The sequence below is a fragment of the Lipotes vexillifer genome, unplaced genomic scaffold (assembly GCF_000442215.2).
Source record: "Lipotes vexillifer unplaced genomic scaffold, Lipotes_vexillifer_v1.1 scaffold1640, whole genome shotgun sequence".
In the NCBI taxonomy this organism is placed as follows: Eukaryota; Metazoa; Chordata; class Mammalia; order Artiodactyla; family Lipotidae; genus Lipotes; species Lipotes vexillifer.
This window is the reverse complement of record NW_006789997.1, coordinates 102,908-116,101: the sequence shown is the minus strand read 5'-3', so window position 1 is coordinate 116,101 and position 13,194 is coordinate 102,908. Positions and strand designations below refer to the sequence as shown.

The 13,194-nt window shown below is 46.4% G+C and overlaps 2 protein-coding genes across 2 annotated transcripts in view; both read left to right on the top strand.

Annotated features, from left to right (window-relative positions):
• Positions 1-3,170, top strand: part of BARX2 (BARX homeobox 2) — a 69,457-nt gene extending 66,287 nt beyond the window's left edge. Inside the window, exon 4 of the mRNA XM_007463136.1 lies at positions 2,864-3,170. Coding sequence (XP_007463198.1) covers positions 2,864-3,130 — 267 coding nt within the window. The 3' untranslated portion in view covers positions 3,131-3,170. The remainder of the gene's footprint in view (positions 1-2,863) is intronic.
• The window catches only part of LOC103070660 (homeobox protein BarH-like 2), a 23,835-nt gene extending 10,966 nt beyond the window's left edge, over positions 1-12,869 (top strand). The window contains exons 2-3 of the mRNA XM_007463137.1: positions 3,272-3,356; positions 11,889-12,869. Of these exons, the coding sequence (XP_007463199.1) occupies positions 3,339-3,356; positions 11,889-12,155 (285 nt within the window). The 5' untranslated portion in view covers positions 3,272-3,338 and the 3' untranslated portion in view covers positions 12,156-12,869. The remainder of the gene's footprint in view (positions 1-3,271; positions 3,357-11,888) is intronic.
• The last annotated feature ends 325 nt before the right edge of the window (positions 12,870-13,194 follow it).

The following is a 13,194-nucleotide window of genomic DNA, read 5'->3' as shown; positions in this document are numbered from 1 at the left end:
GGCTTCCCTGGTGGCGCAGTGGTTGAGAGTCCGCCTGCCGATGCAGGGGACGCGGGTTCGTGCCCCGGTCCGGGAAGGTCCCACATGCCGCGGAGCGGCTGGGCCCGTGAGCCACTGCCGCTGAGCCTGCGCGCCTGGAGCCTGTGCTCCGCAAGGGGAGAGGCCACAACAGTGAGAGGCCCGAGTACCGCAAAAAATATATATAAAATAAAATAAAATAAAATGCAGTACAACGTCACACCCGCTAGGATGGCTAGAATCAAAAAGACATAATAACAAGTGTTGGCGAGGATGAGCAGAACTGGAACCCTCATATTCTGCTGATTGGAATGGAACGGGGGCAGCTGCTTTGGAAAACAGCCTGGAAATTCCTCCAAAGGTTAAACACGGACTTACCATTCGACCCAGCAATTCCACTTGTGGTCATATACTCAAAAGAAGTGAAAGCAGGGACGGAAACAGGTATCTGTACACCAGCATTCACAGCAGCGTTACTCACAGTATTCAAAAGGTGGAAGCAATCCAAGTGGCCGTCAGCTGATGAATGGATAAGCACATTGTGGTATGTCCATACAATGGACACTATTTGGCCAAAAAAAGGAATGAAGTACTGACACATGCCACAACATGGATGCACCTTGGAAACAAGTCAAAGAAGCCAGTCACACAGGACGACACGTTGTATGTTTCCCTTCATATGAAATGTCCAGGACAGGCAAATCTGTAAAAACAGGAAGCAGATTCATGGTTGCCTAGGGTTGGGGGGCAGGGGAGACATGGGGAGTAGCTGCTAACAGGTATGGGCTTTCTTTCTGGGGGTGATGAAAATGTTCTAAAGTTGGATTCTGATGAGAGCTGCACAATTCTGTGACTATTCAAAAGATCACTAAGTTGTGCACTATAAATGAATGAAATGTGTGGTATGTGAATTATATCTCAATAAAGCTTTTTCTAAAAAAAAGAATTTATGGTTTATCAAGTTACTACATTCATTCTTACAATTCAGCACCCAGAGGTCTTCTGCTGCTCTTAGAGGAAAGAGATATAGTCAGTAAATATTTAACAACTGCATAGAAAGTTAGGTGGAAGTTAGATGCTTGGAGCACACAGCAAGGAAGAGATGCAGGATTTACCTTCAAAGAGCTTCTGTTCAAATGAGGAAGCTGAGATTACAAAAGGTGCGGAAGTAACGAAAGTACATCCCACTTCTGATTATCTGTGCTAATCCAGGTCCTCCTGAAGCCCTTCCCACGAGCTGCCCAGGTCAACAGCTACACCAGCCAGAGTTCAGAGCCAGTGGAAGAAGGAGTGCCTGTTATAACCCAAAGTAATAAAAATATTTTTTTAATTATCCCTGCCCACCTCATGGGACTCTTATGTAAGCCACGAATTGGGATAGTAAATGTGCAAGTCATTTGCAATCAGTAAAGGCCATTGGGTTATCATTATTTGCTTACTTTATATCTTTCTTCAATTCTATGGAAAGGCCTGTTGAGAAAGGTTAGTTCATTCGATGACAGCCGTTGAACGCCTGCTGTGTGCAGGGAATGGGTGGGAGGGACAGGCAAGTAAACATGCAGTGACAGGCGTATCGGAAAAGTGCTCTGACAGGATGTTCATAGGGCATTTAACTTGGACTTGGGAGGTCCGGTCAGGCTCCCAGGAGAGGCACTGTCTCAGTGGAGTCACCCAGGCAAGGAGGGTGGGAGGCAGATTCTGGAACACTCAGGAACACTTCTGGCCCTTACCCTACATTACCTGTTGGTTCCCCTCACCATTGCCCTATGCAGGAAAGTATGCTTATCCCCATTTTACAGATTAGGAGACTGAGGCTCAGAGTCTTTAAAGGACTCTCCCAGAGAGAAAGTGGATAAGGAGCACAGTTAGAATTTAATCTAGTTATTCCACTTTCGAAGCTAGAACACTCTCTTCTGTGCGCTACTGCCTCTTTGAACACTACAAAACCATGTTTCATGACGTCTTTTTTTTCTGATTTCAGAAATACTTATACATGATCATTGCTGAAAAACTAGAAAGTACAGGGAAAAAAACAATGAAAAAATTTTAAATTATCCATGATCCTGAGACTACAAACAGGGTGGTGTGCAGTTGTCTAGCCACCAAATGAAATTATGCTGGTTTAGAACCCGTTTTTCACAAAAATATATTAATAATATTTCCCATGTTGTTATACATTCTCCTATATAATGGCTGTAATGGTTTTCAAGTGTTCTCTCTTTGCCATATACTATAATTATGCATTCAATCATAGGGTGGAAGCCTTAGAGTATGGTTTTTTGCTGTTAGAACCGATTTTTGCCATTATAACCAATTTTGTGATGAACATTTTTGCACATCAATCATTGTCCCAATCTTTGATGACTTCCTTAGGCTAAATTGTTAGAAATGGAATTTCTGTGTCAAAGGGTATGAACATTTTCAGACTTTTGATTTGCAGTCTCAGATTGTCTTTTGAAAAAGCTGTACCAGTTACACTTTTACACTAGCATATGCGTGTTTACTTTCCTGTTTGCTACAAGTATTGTCTTTTCCTTATAACTTGTCAACTTGTTGTCACATTCATATTTTAATTTTCATTTCCTTCCCCGTCGTTGAAGTTGGATTTTTTCATGTGCTTATGATCATTGTATTTAATACCAATAGAAGTGATATTGACTAAAAGTGCATTGAGCCTTTCACGGATGCAGCTGTCTTTGTAGACTGCAGGTGACCCGTGGAGAGTACTTTTTGCCATAACTTGCGACTTCACTGCTGGGAAGGAATGGTTTAGAGGCCTTGGGAGTGGGAAAGTGGAGGGAAGGAGTTATTTCTCAGGTCTGATGACTGTTTTTCTCCCACGTAGGTTCTTAAAGGTGGACAGGAAGCGCCCACAAAACCCAAAGGTCGTCCCAAGAAGAACTCCATCCCCACATCAGAAGAGATTGAAGCTGAAGAGAAGTTGAAGAGCCAGGCCCAGAGCAAGGAGCGCTGCGAGCCCTCCCAGGGCCAGGAGGGGCTCTGTGACACGCAGGAACCAAAAGTGCACGGTGTCCCCGCAGAGGTGGCTGAGCCCCTAGGCCAGCCCCAGGAGTTGCCAGTAGCTTCTTTGGAACCCCCGCCATCAAGCTAAAATAAAACTCTTGCGGGGAGCGGGAAGGGGAAGACTGGGGTCCACGCGTTGGTAGCAGTGCCTAGAGGTAGCCAACAGGACCCCGCCTTTGCTGCCCTTTCCCCTCTTCCTCATCCTTCCTCTGTCTCTCGTGCCTTGTAGGTTGGACTTGGCCCAGTCTCTGGGACTCACTCAACTGCAGGTGAAGACTTGGTACCAGAATCGCAGGATGAAATGGAAGAAAATGGTAAGAAAGAGAGTAGGTCTTACCATGGACCCATCATGACACGAGAAATTCTTCTTACAGGGCTGGTAAGAAGGCAGGAAGGACCATTTTGGTGGTTTGAGCTCCAGAGATTGGAAGGCCTTTTAAGATGCTGGCTAGGAGGGAGGCTGTTTGAATTAATAGGATAAGCCATTCTTTCTGACCTGGATTTCCCGACCAGAAGGATATTCTTTTTCACAGTTTCATTAGAAATAAAAAGAAAGCCCCCAAGCTCCTCAGTTGCGGGTTTTAACCCCACCTGCTAGACTTTTCAAAGAACTTCCTTCCCCCTCCCACCAATAGCTAGGAGTAGAAGTCAGTCCTCTTTGTTTAGAGGATATACAGGGCACATCTGCTCTTGTAGCTGTGTGTCCCCCCTAATGCAGTGATTCTCAGCTCTAGTGGGCGGGGTCAGAGTAACCTGGGTGGCAGGTACAAATGCAGAACTTGAGGCCCCCTCCAGGATTCTGCTTCCCTGTCCTGTTCCCAGGACAGGGGGTGTTAACCAGCACCCAGTTTCCTCTGATACACATGGTATAGTGACTCTGGTTTCCCTAATACTGCTCTTGTGCCTAGCTGATGAGCTGATCCATATTTGGTTTTTAAATGAACTTATTAGTATAAACATCTCTTTAAAAAAAGAATAAACATCTCTACATTTTGAGGAGCTCTATTTCATAATGGTTTACCACCCCTCTTTTTTTGAAAAAGCACAGTTAAATCCAAAGTAGTTGGGTTTCACTTCCAGTTTTGTAAACCCCAAGGGTCAAGGTCAAAGCCCAGAGAAAAGAGGAGGGTTGGGATGAGGGTGGGAAGACCCCTTGCTCCGATTCTTTAGAGACCACGTGCACCGTGGCCTCTGACCCAGGCCTTTGCACATCCTCGCTGGATCCCACTGGCCCCCTCTCCTCTCAGGAGCTCAGGCCTGCCTGCATGACGTTCCAATTTGCTAAGCCATCTGCTCACAAGTCATGTTTCCTGGTGTCTCAAGGGCTGGAATATGAATTTTTTTCACAATTACCAAATAACTAAGGTCCCCCTACCACCTAGTTTTCAGGAAAAAAAAAAAAAAAAAAAAAGTTAATCAGTATATTTTGAAAATAGGTAGTAGATTTTGAGTTTTCTCAATTTTGTTTCTGTCCAATATTTTTTTTTTCTGAAAACTTTAGTTCTTGCTGTTGCCTGCTAAAAAAGAGAAGACTAAATAAATAAATTGCAAATGAGTATTAATGGAAATGGGAAGAAAGCCACTAAGGCAGCATTTCTTATATCCCTAGAAAAAAAAATTCCTGGGCAAATTTCATCCTTTCCTCTGGGGGGACTTGCCCCCGAGGTGGAAGGATTTTCAGATGGAGGCGGCCTGGCCCATGAATGCTCTCCCAGTGAGGCGGCAATGCCAGACACATGTACAAACACACATATACTGCATGCATCAACAGATACGTGTTCAGTGTCTCTTGTGAACCACGCCTCGTCCTAGGCACTATAGAAAGTCATGGAACAAAACAGAGCCCTGTCTTCGTGGGATTTATGATCCACTTGAAGAAGGTGGTCCAGGAAGCAGCAGAGGCGCACACACTGTAATTAAGTGCTGGTGGTTTATTTGTAGATTTAGAACCCCGTACGAAAGAGTCCAGAGGACAGGTATTGGGACAGGTTGCAGGGAGAAGGTGAAATTGAAGGATAAATAAGATTCAGTTAAATATACTGTTGCTCCCCAACTTCTAGACTGCTAAGCCACCCATGAAACCTTCTGGGGGATTGATCTCTAAGGGAACCAGATTTGGGAGCTGGAAACACTGGGCCGTGTTCCCAGGCGTGCCCCTCCCTGGCTGGTTTTGGGCAAGTCTCTTCACTGCTTTCTGTGCAAGTTCCACCACCCACCTCCTTCCCTGTCCATCATTATCGTCGAAATCAATGTCTCCTGAGTGGCAGAGGCATTGTTTAAGTTGGTTATCAGCAATCTTTTCATGCGTCAGACGGTGAATGAACTGACAGCCTGCCATCTGTGCCAGCATCGCCTGGTGCCCGTGGGGGGGACACGTGTGCCTCTGCCGCTGACGTCACCTGTTTTCCACCAGCCACTGCGCGGCTGGCGCAGCCGTGGGCAGGGTGTCGATGGTTATCAATGTCGTATGAAACAAAATGGAAGTAACTTCGCACATTTAACTTCAGAGAGCATTCCACAGGCCAACCAGATTCAGGCCCCTTTGGGAAACAAGACTCCATTTCATTTCATCTCGTGAGCACTTACTTTCACCAGGCAATGGAGATGCGACCATAAGACGCCAACCCATCCATTAAAAAATAAAATTCAAAGAAGGTACTCAGTCACGTGGGGGAGACAGACCTGTAAGCCGCTCGTTATTCAGAGTGATCAGGGCAACAGTGGAAGGACTGACAAGGTTCAGAATCAGTAGAGAAGGGACGGCTTCCCAGAAGAGGTGCCATCTAAATTGGGTTTAGCGGATGAATAGACACGTGCCAGGTGAAAGTGGGCAGGGTGTCACAGGAGTACATGGGGCGCAAGAAGGACCTCAGAACGGCCGGAGTGAAGATGAGAGCGAACTGGCTTGGGTGTGGGTCACATCCTTACTCCTCCAGGACAGCAAGGCATTGTTGGGAACCTGATTGCTTCATAGTTTCTCCTGGTAAAACTCTTTCAAGGCTGTCTCTGCAGGGACTGGGGAAGAAAAGGATAATTGAGTAAGAAAGATGTCTCAAGGCAAGTAACCTCATCGGAACTGGAAAAAGATTAGCACTTGCTTCTCAGAGTTATTTGCACTCTGCCAAGGACAGCGCTGCCAGAACCAAGATAGCATCTCTGACTAGTTTTTACCAGTCAACATGTGTGACCTATAGCAGGTTAGGAAAATGTGACCTTGCACATTCGGTGGGATGCTCACCCTCCATCCCGTTTCTGCTTGGCTTTGGTTCCAGCAGGGTCCACTGGGCTCTGCAGCGGACCGGAAGTACCTCATCATTCAGTGGTATTTTTCAGCTCCAAAGTACAGTTGTGTTCCGTGAGAGGGTCCAGATGGGCGGCACCTTCCTTTCCTAGTCACGGAACCGGGTGGGCCACATACCCCGTGCATCGTCATCTTTCTCACCGAAAGTCTCCAGCTAGCCAACAGCCCCAGGAAGCTGCTACCAGTTGCTACTCGTGTCATCGTGGGCAGGTGACTTAACCTCTGCATGCCTGTCTCTTCATCATTAAATGCCTAACGTCCACCTTATAGGGATGAGGATGAGGTAACTGAGCCAATCCCTGTAGGACTCGGAACAGTGCCTACCCCACAGGATACAGCCAAGAAATGTTAGCTGTTATTCTTGTTCTTCTTATGTTTTTAGAATTATTTACCTCTCCACAGAATTCATGTCTCCCGAAAATGTAAACTTTTGGAGGCCAGGAGAGATAACCCGAAAATGAATTCTGTAGGCTGCCGGGACTCTGGTTAAGACAGTCCTGGGCGTTTGTGCGTCCTCATTCCTCGCCCGCCAGCCTTCCCCTGTCAGCGCCTTAGCATTCAGGCTTGAATTGAGTGGAACATCCCACCTACAGGCGGAAAATCTGCTAAACAGTGTGCTGGGGAGAGATCCCTACTGGAGACTGCAAACTTCTCAGCTTTGGGGAAAATATTGTCAGTTACATGGCTCTTACCGTTCCCTACAGCTGCAGATAAAGATAGAGAAAAAGGGGCAAAAAAAAAGCACTGGGTTAATGAGTCCGTGGCCTAGGATCTGCTGGGAGATCGGGTAAGTGCAGATAAATATTGGAGTCAGAAATATCAGCTGCACCTGGTGGTCCAGTGGTAAAGAATCCGCCTTACAACGCAGGGGACATGGGTTTGATCCCTGGTCAGGGAACTAAGATCCCACATGCCGCAGGGCAACTAAGCCCTCGCGCCACAACTACTGAGCTCGTGCACCTCAGCTCGAGTCCGCTTGCTGCAAACTACAAAGCCCACGTGCCCTGGAGCCTGTGCGCCACAACTAGAGAAGAGAAAACCTGCACGCCACGACTAGAGAGAAGCCCGCGCAGCACAATGGACTATCAATGAAGACGCCGCGTGCCGCAGCTAAGACCCAATGCAGCCAAAAAGTAAATAAATAATAATGAAAAGAAATATCAGCTTCACATTGTACACATTCCTTGCACATTACATACATGCAATGAAATACTGATAAGCGTGTTAGGTTCAGGGGACGTCCGTGGCAGTCCAGTGGTTAGGACTCCGTGCATCCACTGCAGGGGGCATGGGTTCAATCCGTGGTCGGGGAACTAAGATCCCACATGTCGTGTGGCACAGCCAAAAAAATTAAAAAAAAAAAAAAAAGTGTTTGTCAGATTCAAATGATCAGGGTTTTGTGTTCATATCCCAGCTCTGCCTTAGGTTGCTTTTCCACCATGACAAACCACTCTGTCTGCTCAGTTTCCTGCCTGAAAAATAGGAGAGGTAGAAGGTTCCTCTCTGACCTCCAGGCTCTCCAATCAAAGTGCCTGTCCCCCAGCCACCTGTGCCCATCCGGAAGGACGGAGAGGTCTGGTCCTGACATCCTCAGCAGGAGGACATGGAAGAATCTAGTTTTAGAGTTCGAAGGAGGCTGCCAGCGGGCCTGGCTAATAAAAGTAGATGGTGTGCTAGGTGTTCTTCCCAGAGGTGTGTGACCTCACCAGCAAGGGGTTGTCTGGCCTCTCTGGACCAAGGGGACTAAATGGGCTCTGGGGATGCCTGGGGAGGAGGGGTCCTGGGAGAAGGGCCGCAGGGGGCACGCGAGTGTGTAGCTGCTGGTGTGGGGTGGTTGTGAGATCACTGCATGTCACAGGTATGCTCAGAGGCAGGGGCCAGAGGTCAAGTGTGGAAAGCAGCCAAGAGGGTAGTTATCTCCTAGTTATTGCTTGTGCTGGAATGTTCTATTCCATTTAGAAAATGGTCTGATGGTCTTGATTTTTTTTCCTGCTGTAGGAAAACAGCCAGGTGGGGTCTAGCCAAGCTGTGTACGTGGTGTTCTCTAATTGCCGGGCTGGACTTTTTTTTTTTTTTGCGGTACGCGGGCCTCTCACCGTTGTGGCCTCTCCCGCTGCGGAGCACAGGCTCCGGATGCGCAGGCTCAGCGGCCATGGCTCACGGGCCCAGTCGCTCCATGGCATGTGGGATCTTCCCGGACCAGGGCACGAACCCGTGTCCCCTGCATCGGCAGGTGGACTCAACCACTGCGCCACCAGGGAAGCCCTGGGCTGGACTTTCTTTTGCCAATTAGGCGGCTTCCTTAGACCTGCCCTTTTATAACTTGATTACTACGCAGAGCAACTCAGTTGTGTGTGTATAACCTCCTTCATAGCCGGTGGGGCTGCTTTCAACATGTCAACTTCATCTCAGCACATCTGGGCGCTTTCAACAGCCTGTGCTCAGACTGAAATCAAAATCAGATACTGACTTATATGAAAAGGAATGTAGGGGCATCTTCTGCCCAGAGATTGATTCTGTCAGCATCTATATCTTGTTAGAGGTCCCCTTCACATCTCTGTGTTAGCTGTTTGGGTTGAAAGTACAGTGGCTGAGCAGATGCCCAGCTAAAAGGAGGCTTTTATTGAGAACTTACGATTTTCCTCACACCACATACAAAAGTTAACTCAAAATGAATTATAGGGCTTCCCTGGTGGCGCAGTGGTTGAGAGTCCGCCTGCCGATGCAGGGGACGCGGGTTCGTGCCCCGGTCCGGGAAGGTCCCACATGCCGCGGAGCGGCTGGGCCCGTGAGCCACTGCCGCTGAGCCTGCGCGCCTGGAGCCTGTGCTCCGCAAGGGGAGAGGCCACAACAGTGAGAGGCCCGAGTACCGCAAAAAATATATATAAAATAAAATAAAATAAAATGCAGTACAACGTCACACCCGCTAGGATGGCTAGAATCAAAAAGACATAATAACAAGTGTTGGCGAGGATGAGCAGAACTGGAACCCTCATATTCTGATAATTGGAATGGAACGGGGGCAGCTGCTTTGGAAAACAGCCTGGAAATTCCTCCAAAGGTTAAACACGGACTTACCATTCGACCCAGCAATTCCACTTGTGGTCATATACTCAAAAGAAGTGAAAGCAGGGACGGAAACAGGTATCTGTACACCAGCATTCACAGCAGCGTTACTCACAGTATTCAAAAGGTGGAAGCAATCCAAGTGGCCGTCAGCTGATGAATGGATAAGCACATTGTGGTATGTCCATACAATGGACACTATTTGGCCAAAAAAAGGAATGAAGTACTGACACATGCCACAACATGGATGCACCTTGGAAACAAGTCAAAGAAGCCAGTCACACAGGACGACACGTTGTATGTTTCCCTTCATATGAAATGTCCAGGACAGGCAAATCTGTAAAAACAGGAAGCAGATTCATGGTTGCCTAGGGTTGGGGGGCAGGGGAGACATGGGGAGTAGCTGCTAACAGGTATGGGCTTTCTTTCTGGGGGTGATGAAAATGTTCTAAAGTTGGATTCTGATGAGAGCTGCACAATTCTGTGACTATTCAAAAGATCACTAAGTTGTGCACTATAAATGAATGAAATGTGTGGTATGTGAATTATATCTCAATAAAGCTTTTTCTAAAAAAAAGAATTTATGGTTTATCAAGTTACTACATTCATTCTTACAATTCAGCACCCAGAGGTCTTCTGCTGCTCTTAGAGGAAAGAGATATAGTCAGTAAATATTTAACAACTGCATAGAAAGTTAGGTGGAAGTTAGATGCTTGGAGCACACAGCAAGGAAGAGATGCAGGATTTACCTTCAAAGAGCTTCTGTTCAAATGAGGAAGCTGAGATTACAAAAGGTGCGGAAGTAACGAAAGTACATCCCACTTCTGATTATCTGTGCTAATCCAGGTCCTCCTGAAGCCCTTCCCACGAGCTGCCCAGGTCAACAGCTACACCAGCCAGAGTTCAGAGCCAGTGGAAGAAGGAGTGCCTGTTATAACCCAAAGTAATAAAAATATTTTTTTAATTATCCCTGCCCACCTCATGGGACTCTTATGTAAGCCACGAATTGGGATAGTAAATGTGCAAGTCATTTGCAATCAGTAAAGGCCATTGGGTTATCATTATTTGCTTACTTTATATCTTTCTTCAATTCTATGGAAAGGCCTGTTGAGAAAGGTTAGTTCATTCGATGACAGCCGTTGAACGCCTGCTGTGTGCAGGGAATGGGTGGGAGGGACAGGCAAGTAAACATGCAGTGACAGGCGTATCGGAAAAGTGCTCTGACAGGATGTTCATAGGGCATTTAACTTGGACTTGGGAGGTCCGGTCAGGCTCCCAGGAGAGGCACTGTCTCAGTGGAGTCACCCAGGCAAGGAGGGTGGGAGGCAGATTCTGGAACACTCAGGAACACTTCTGGCCCTTACCCTACATTACCTGTTGGTTCCCCTCACCATTGCCCTATGCAGGAAAGTATGCTTATCCCCATTTTACAGATTAGGAGACTGAGGCTCAGAGTCTTTAAAGGACTCTCCCAGAGAGAAAGTGGATAAGGAGCACAGTTAGAATTTAATCTAGTTATTCCACTTTCGAAGCTAGAACACTCTCTTCTGTGCGCTACTGCCTCTTTGAACACTACAAAACCATGTTTCATGACGTCTTTTTTTTCTGATTTCAGAAATACTTATACATGATCATTGCTGAAAAACTAGAAAGTACAGGGAAAAAAACAATGAAAAAATTTTAAATTATCCATGATCCTGAGACTACAAACAGGGTGGTGTGCAGTTGTCTAGCCACCAAATGAAATTATGCTGGTTTAGAACCCGTTTTTCACAAAAATATATTAATAATATTTCCCATGTTGTTATACATTCTCCTATATAATGGCTGTAATGGTTTTCAAGTGTTCTCTCTTTGCCATATACTATAATTATGCATTCAATCATAGGGTGGAAGCCTTAGAGTATGGTTTTTTGCTGTTAGAACCGATTTTTGCCATTATAACCAATTTTGTGATGAACATTTTTGCACATCAATCATTGTCCCAATCTTTGATGACTTCCTTAGGCTAAATTGTTAGAAATGGAATTTCTGTGTCAAAGGGTATGAACATTTTCAGACTTTTGATTTGCAGTCTCAGATTGTCTTTTGAAAAAGCTGTACCAGTTACACTTTTACACTAGCATATGCGTGTTTACTTTCCTGTTTGCTACAAGTATTGTCTTTTCCTTATAACTTGTCAACTTGTTGTCACATTCATATTTTAATTTTCATTTCCTTCCCCGTCGTTGAAGTTGGATTTTTTCATGTGCTTATGATCATTGTATTTAATACCAATAGAAGTGATATTGACTAAAAGTGCATTGAGCCTTTCACGGATGCAGCTGTCTTTGTAGACTGCAGGTGACCCGTGGAGAGTACTTTTTGCCATAACTTGCGACTTCACTGCTGGGAAGGAATGGTTTAGAGGCCTTGGGAGTGGGAAAGTGGAGGGAAGGAGTTATTTCTCAGGTCTGATGACTGTTTTTCTCCCACGTAGGTTCTTAAAGGTGGACAGGAAGCGCCCACAAAACCCAAAGGTCGTCCCAAGAAGAACTCCATCCCCACATCAGAAGAGATTGAAGCTGAAGAGAAGTTGAAGAGCCAGGCCCAGAGCAAGGAGCGCTGCGAGCCCTCCCAGGGCCAGGAGGGGCTCTGTGACACGCAGGAACCAAAAGTGCACGGTGTCCCCGCAGAGGTGGCTGAGCCCCTAGGCCAGCCCCAGGAGTTGCCAGTAGCTTCTTTGGAACCCCCGCCATCAAGCTAAAATAAAACTCTTGCGGGGAGCGGGAAGGGGAAGACTGGGAAGAAGGAAAAGAGAGAATGCAGGGAGACCAGGGAGAGGAAAGCTTCCGATAGCCGGTAACTTGGGGGGAGAAGACCACCGTCGGCTCCCTCCCTCCTGCCCACAGGTCTCACCTCGAGACTTTGAGGAAGACTTGCTGGCTTTGGCCTGCTCTTCCTGAAAGGCTGCTTTAGCCACGGATGCCCTTGACTAAGGGACACAGTGCCTTGGAACTGCCGACCCCAGCTGGGGTGATGCCGTGGGGCTGTCCGGGTCCAAGCCCCCCGGTGTGGCAGAGGATGCTCCAGCCAGCCTCTGGACAGCCAGCCTCTGGACAGCCAGCCGTCAAAGCAGCGTGGGATGCAGGAGTGGGCAGCATGCCCAGGTTCCTTGCTGACTCAGCACTTATTTCTGTAGTTTTAAAAGAGAATTTAATGTTTTTGGTTGGTTTTTTTTTTTTGGCAGGGGGGGTTGGTGAGGGTGGGCAAATAAGAGTTGGGGGAAGGGAGTTCTGAGTTAATAGAATAAAGTTTGTTTGAAGACACGTGTGCCTTTGTATCCATTGTAAGGTGGTCAGGTGACCCAAGAACTGATAAACCTTGTTTTTCTTGCTTCATTAAGTTTCCATCCCTGAAGCTGCAATGCAGATATGTTAAGGTAACTTTTATTTTTTAATTAAAAATAAACCTTTCAAAAAAGGATTGGGTGTATTCTTTCTTCTGGGGAGTATATCTAGCCCTTCTTTTTTTCTTAATCTATTTTTTAATTGAAGTGTAGTTGATTTACAGTGTTGTGTTAATTTCTGCTGTACAGCAAAGTGGCTCACTTATACATATATATACATTCTTTTTCGTATTCTTTTCCATTATGGTTCATCACAGGATATTGAATCCGATGAATGGTACCTATATACAATGGAGTACTACTTAGCCCTTCTTGAATACATCCTATGGAAAGAGAGACCCAGAGACGGCCTGGCTCCCTGGGCTTTAATTTCCCCAGAAGGAACATGTAAGATTAG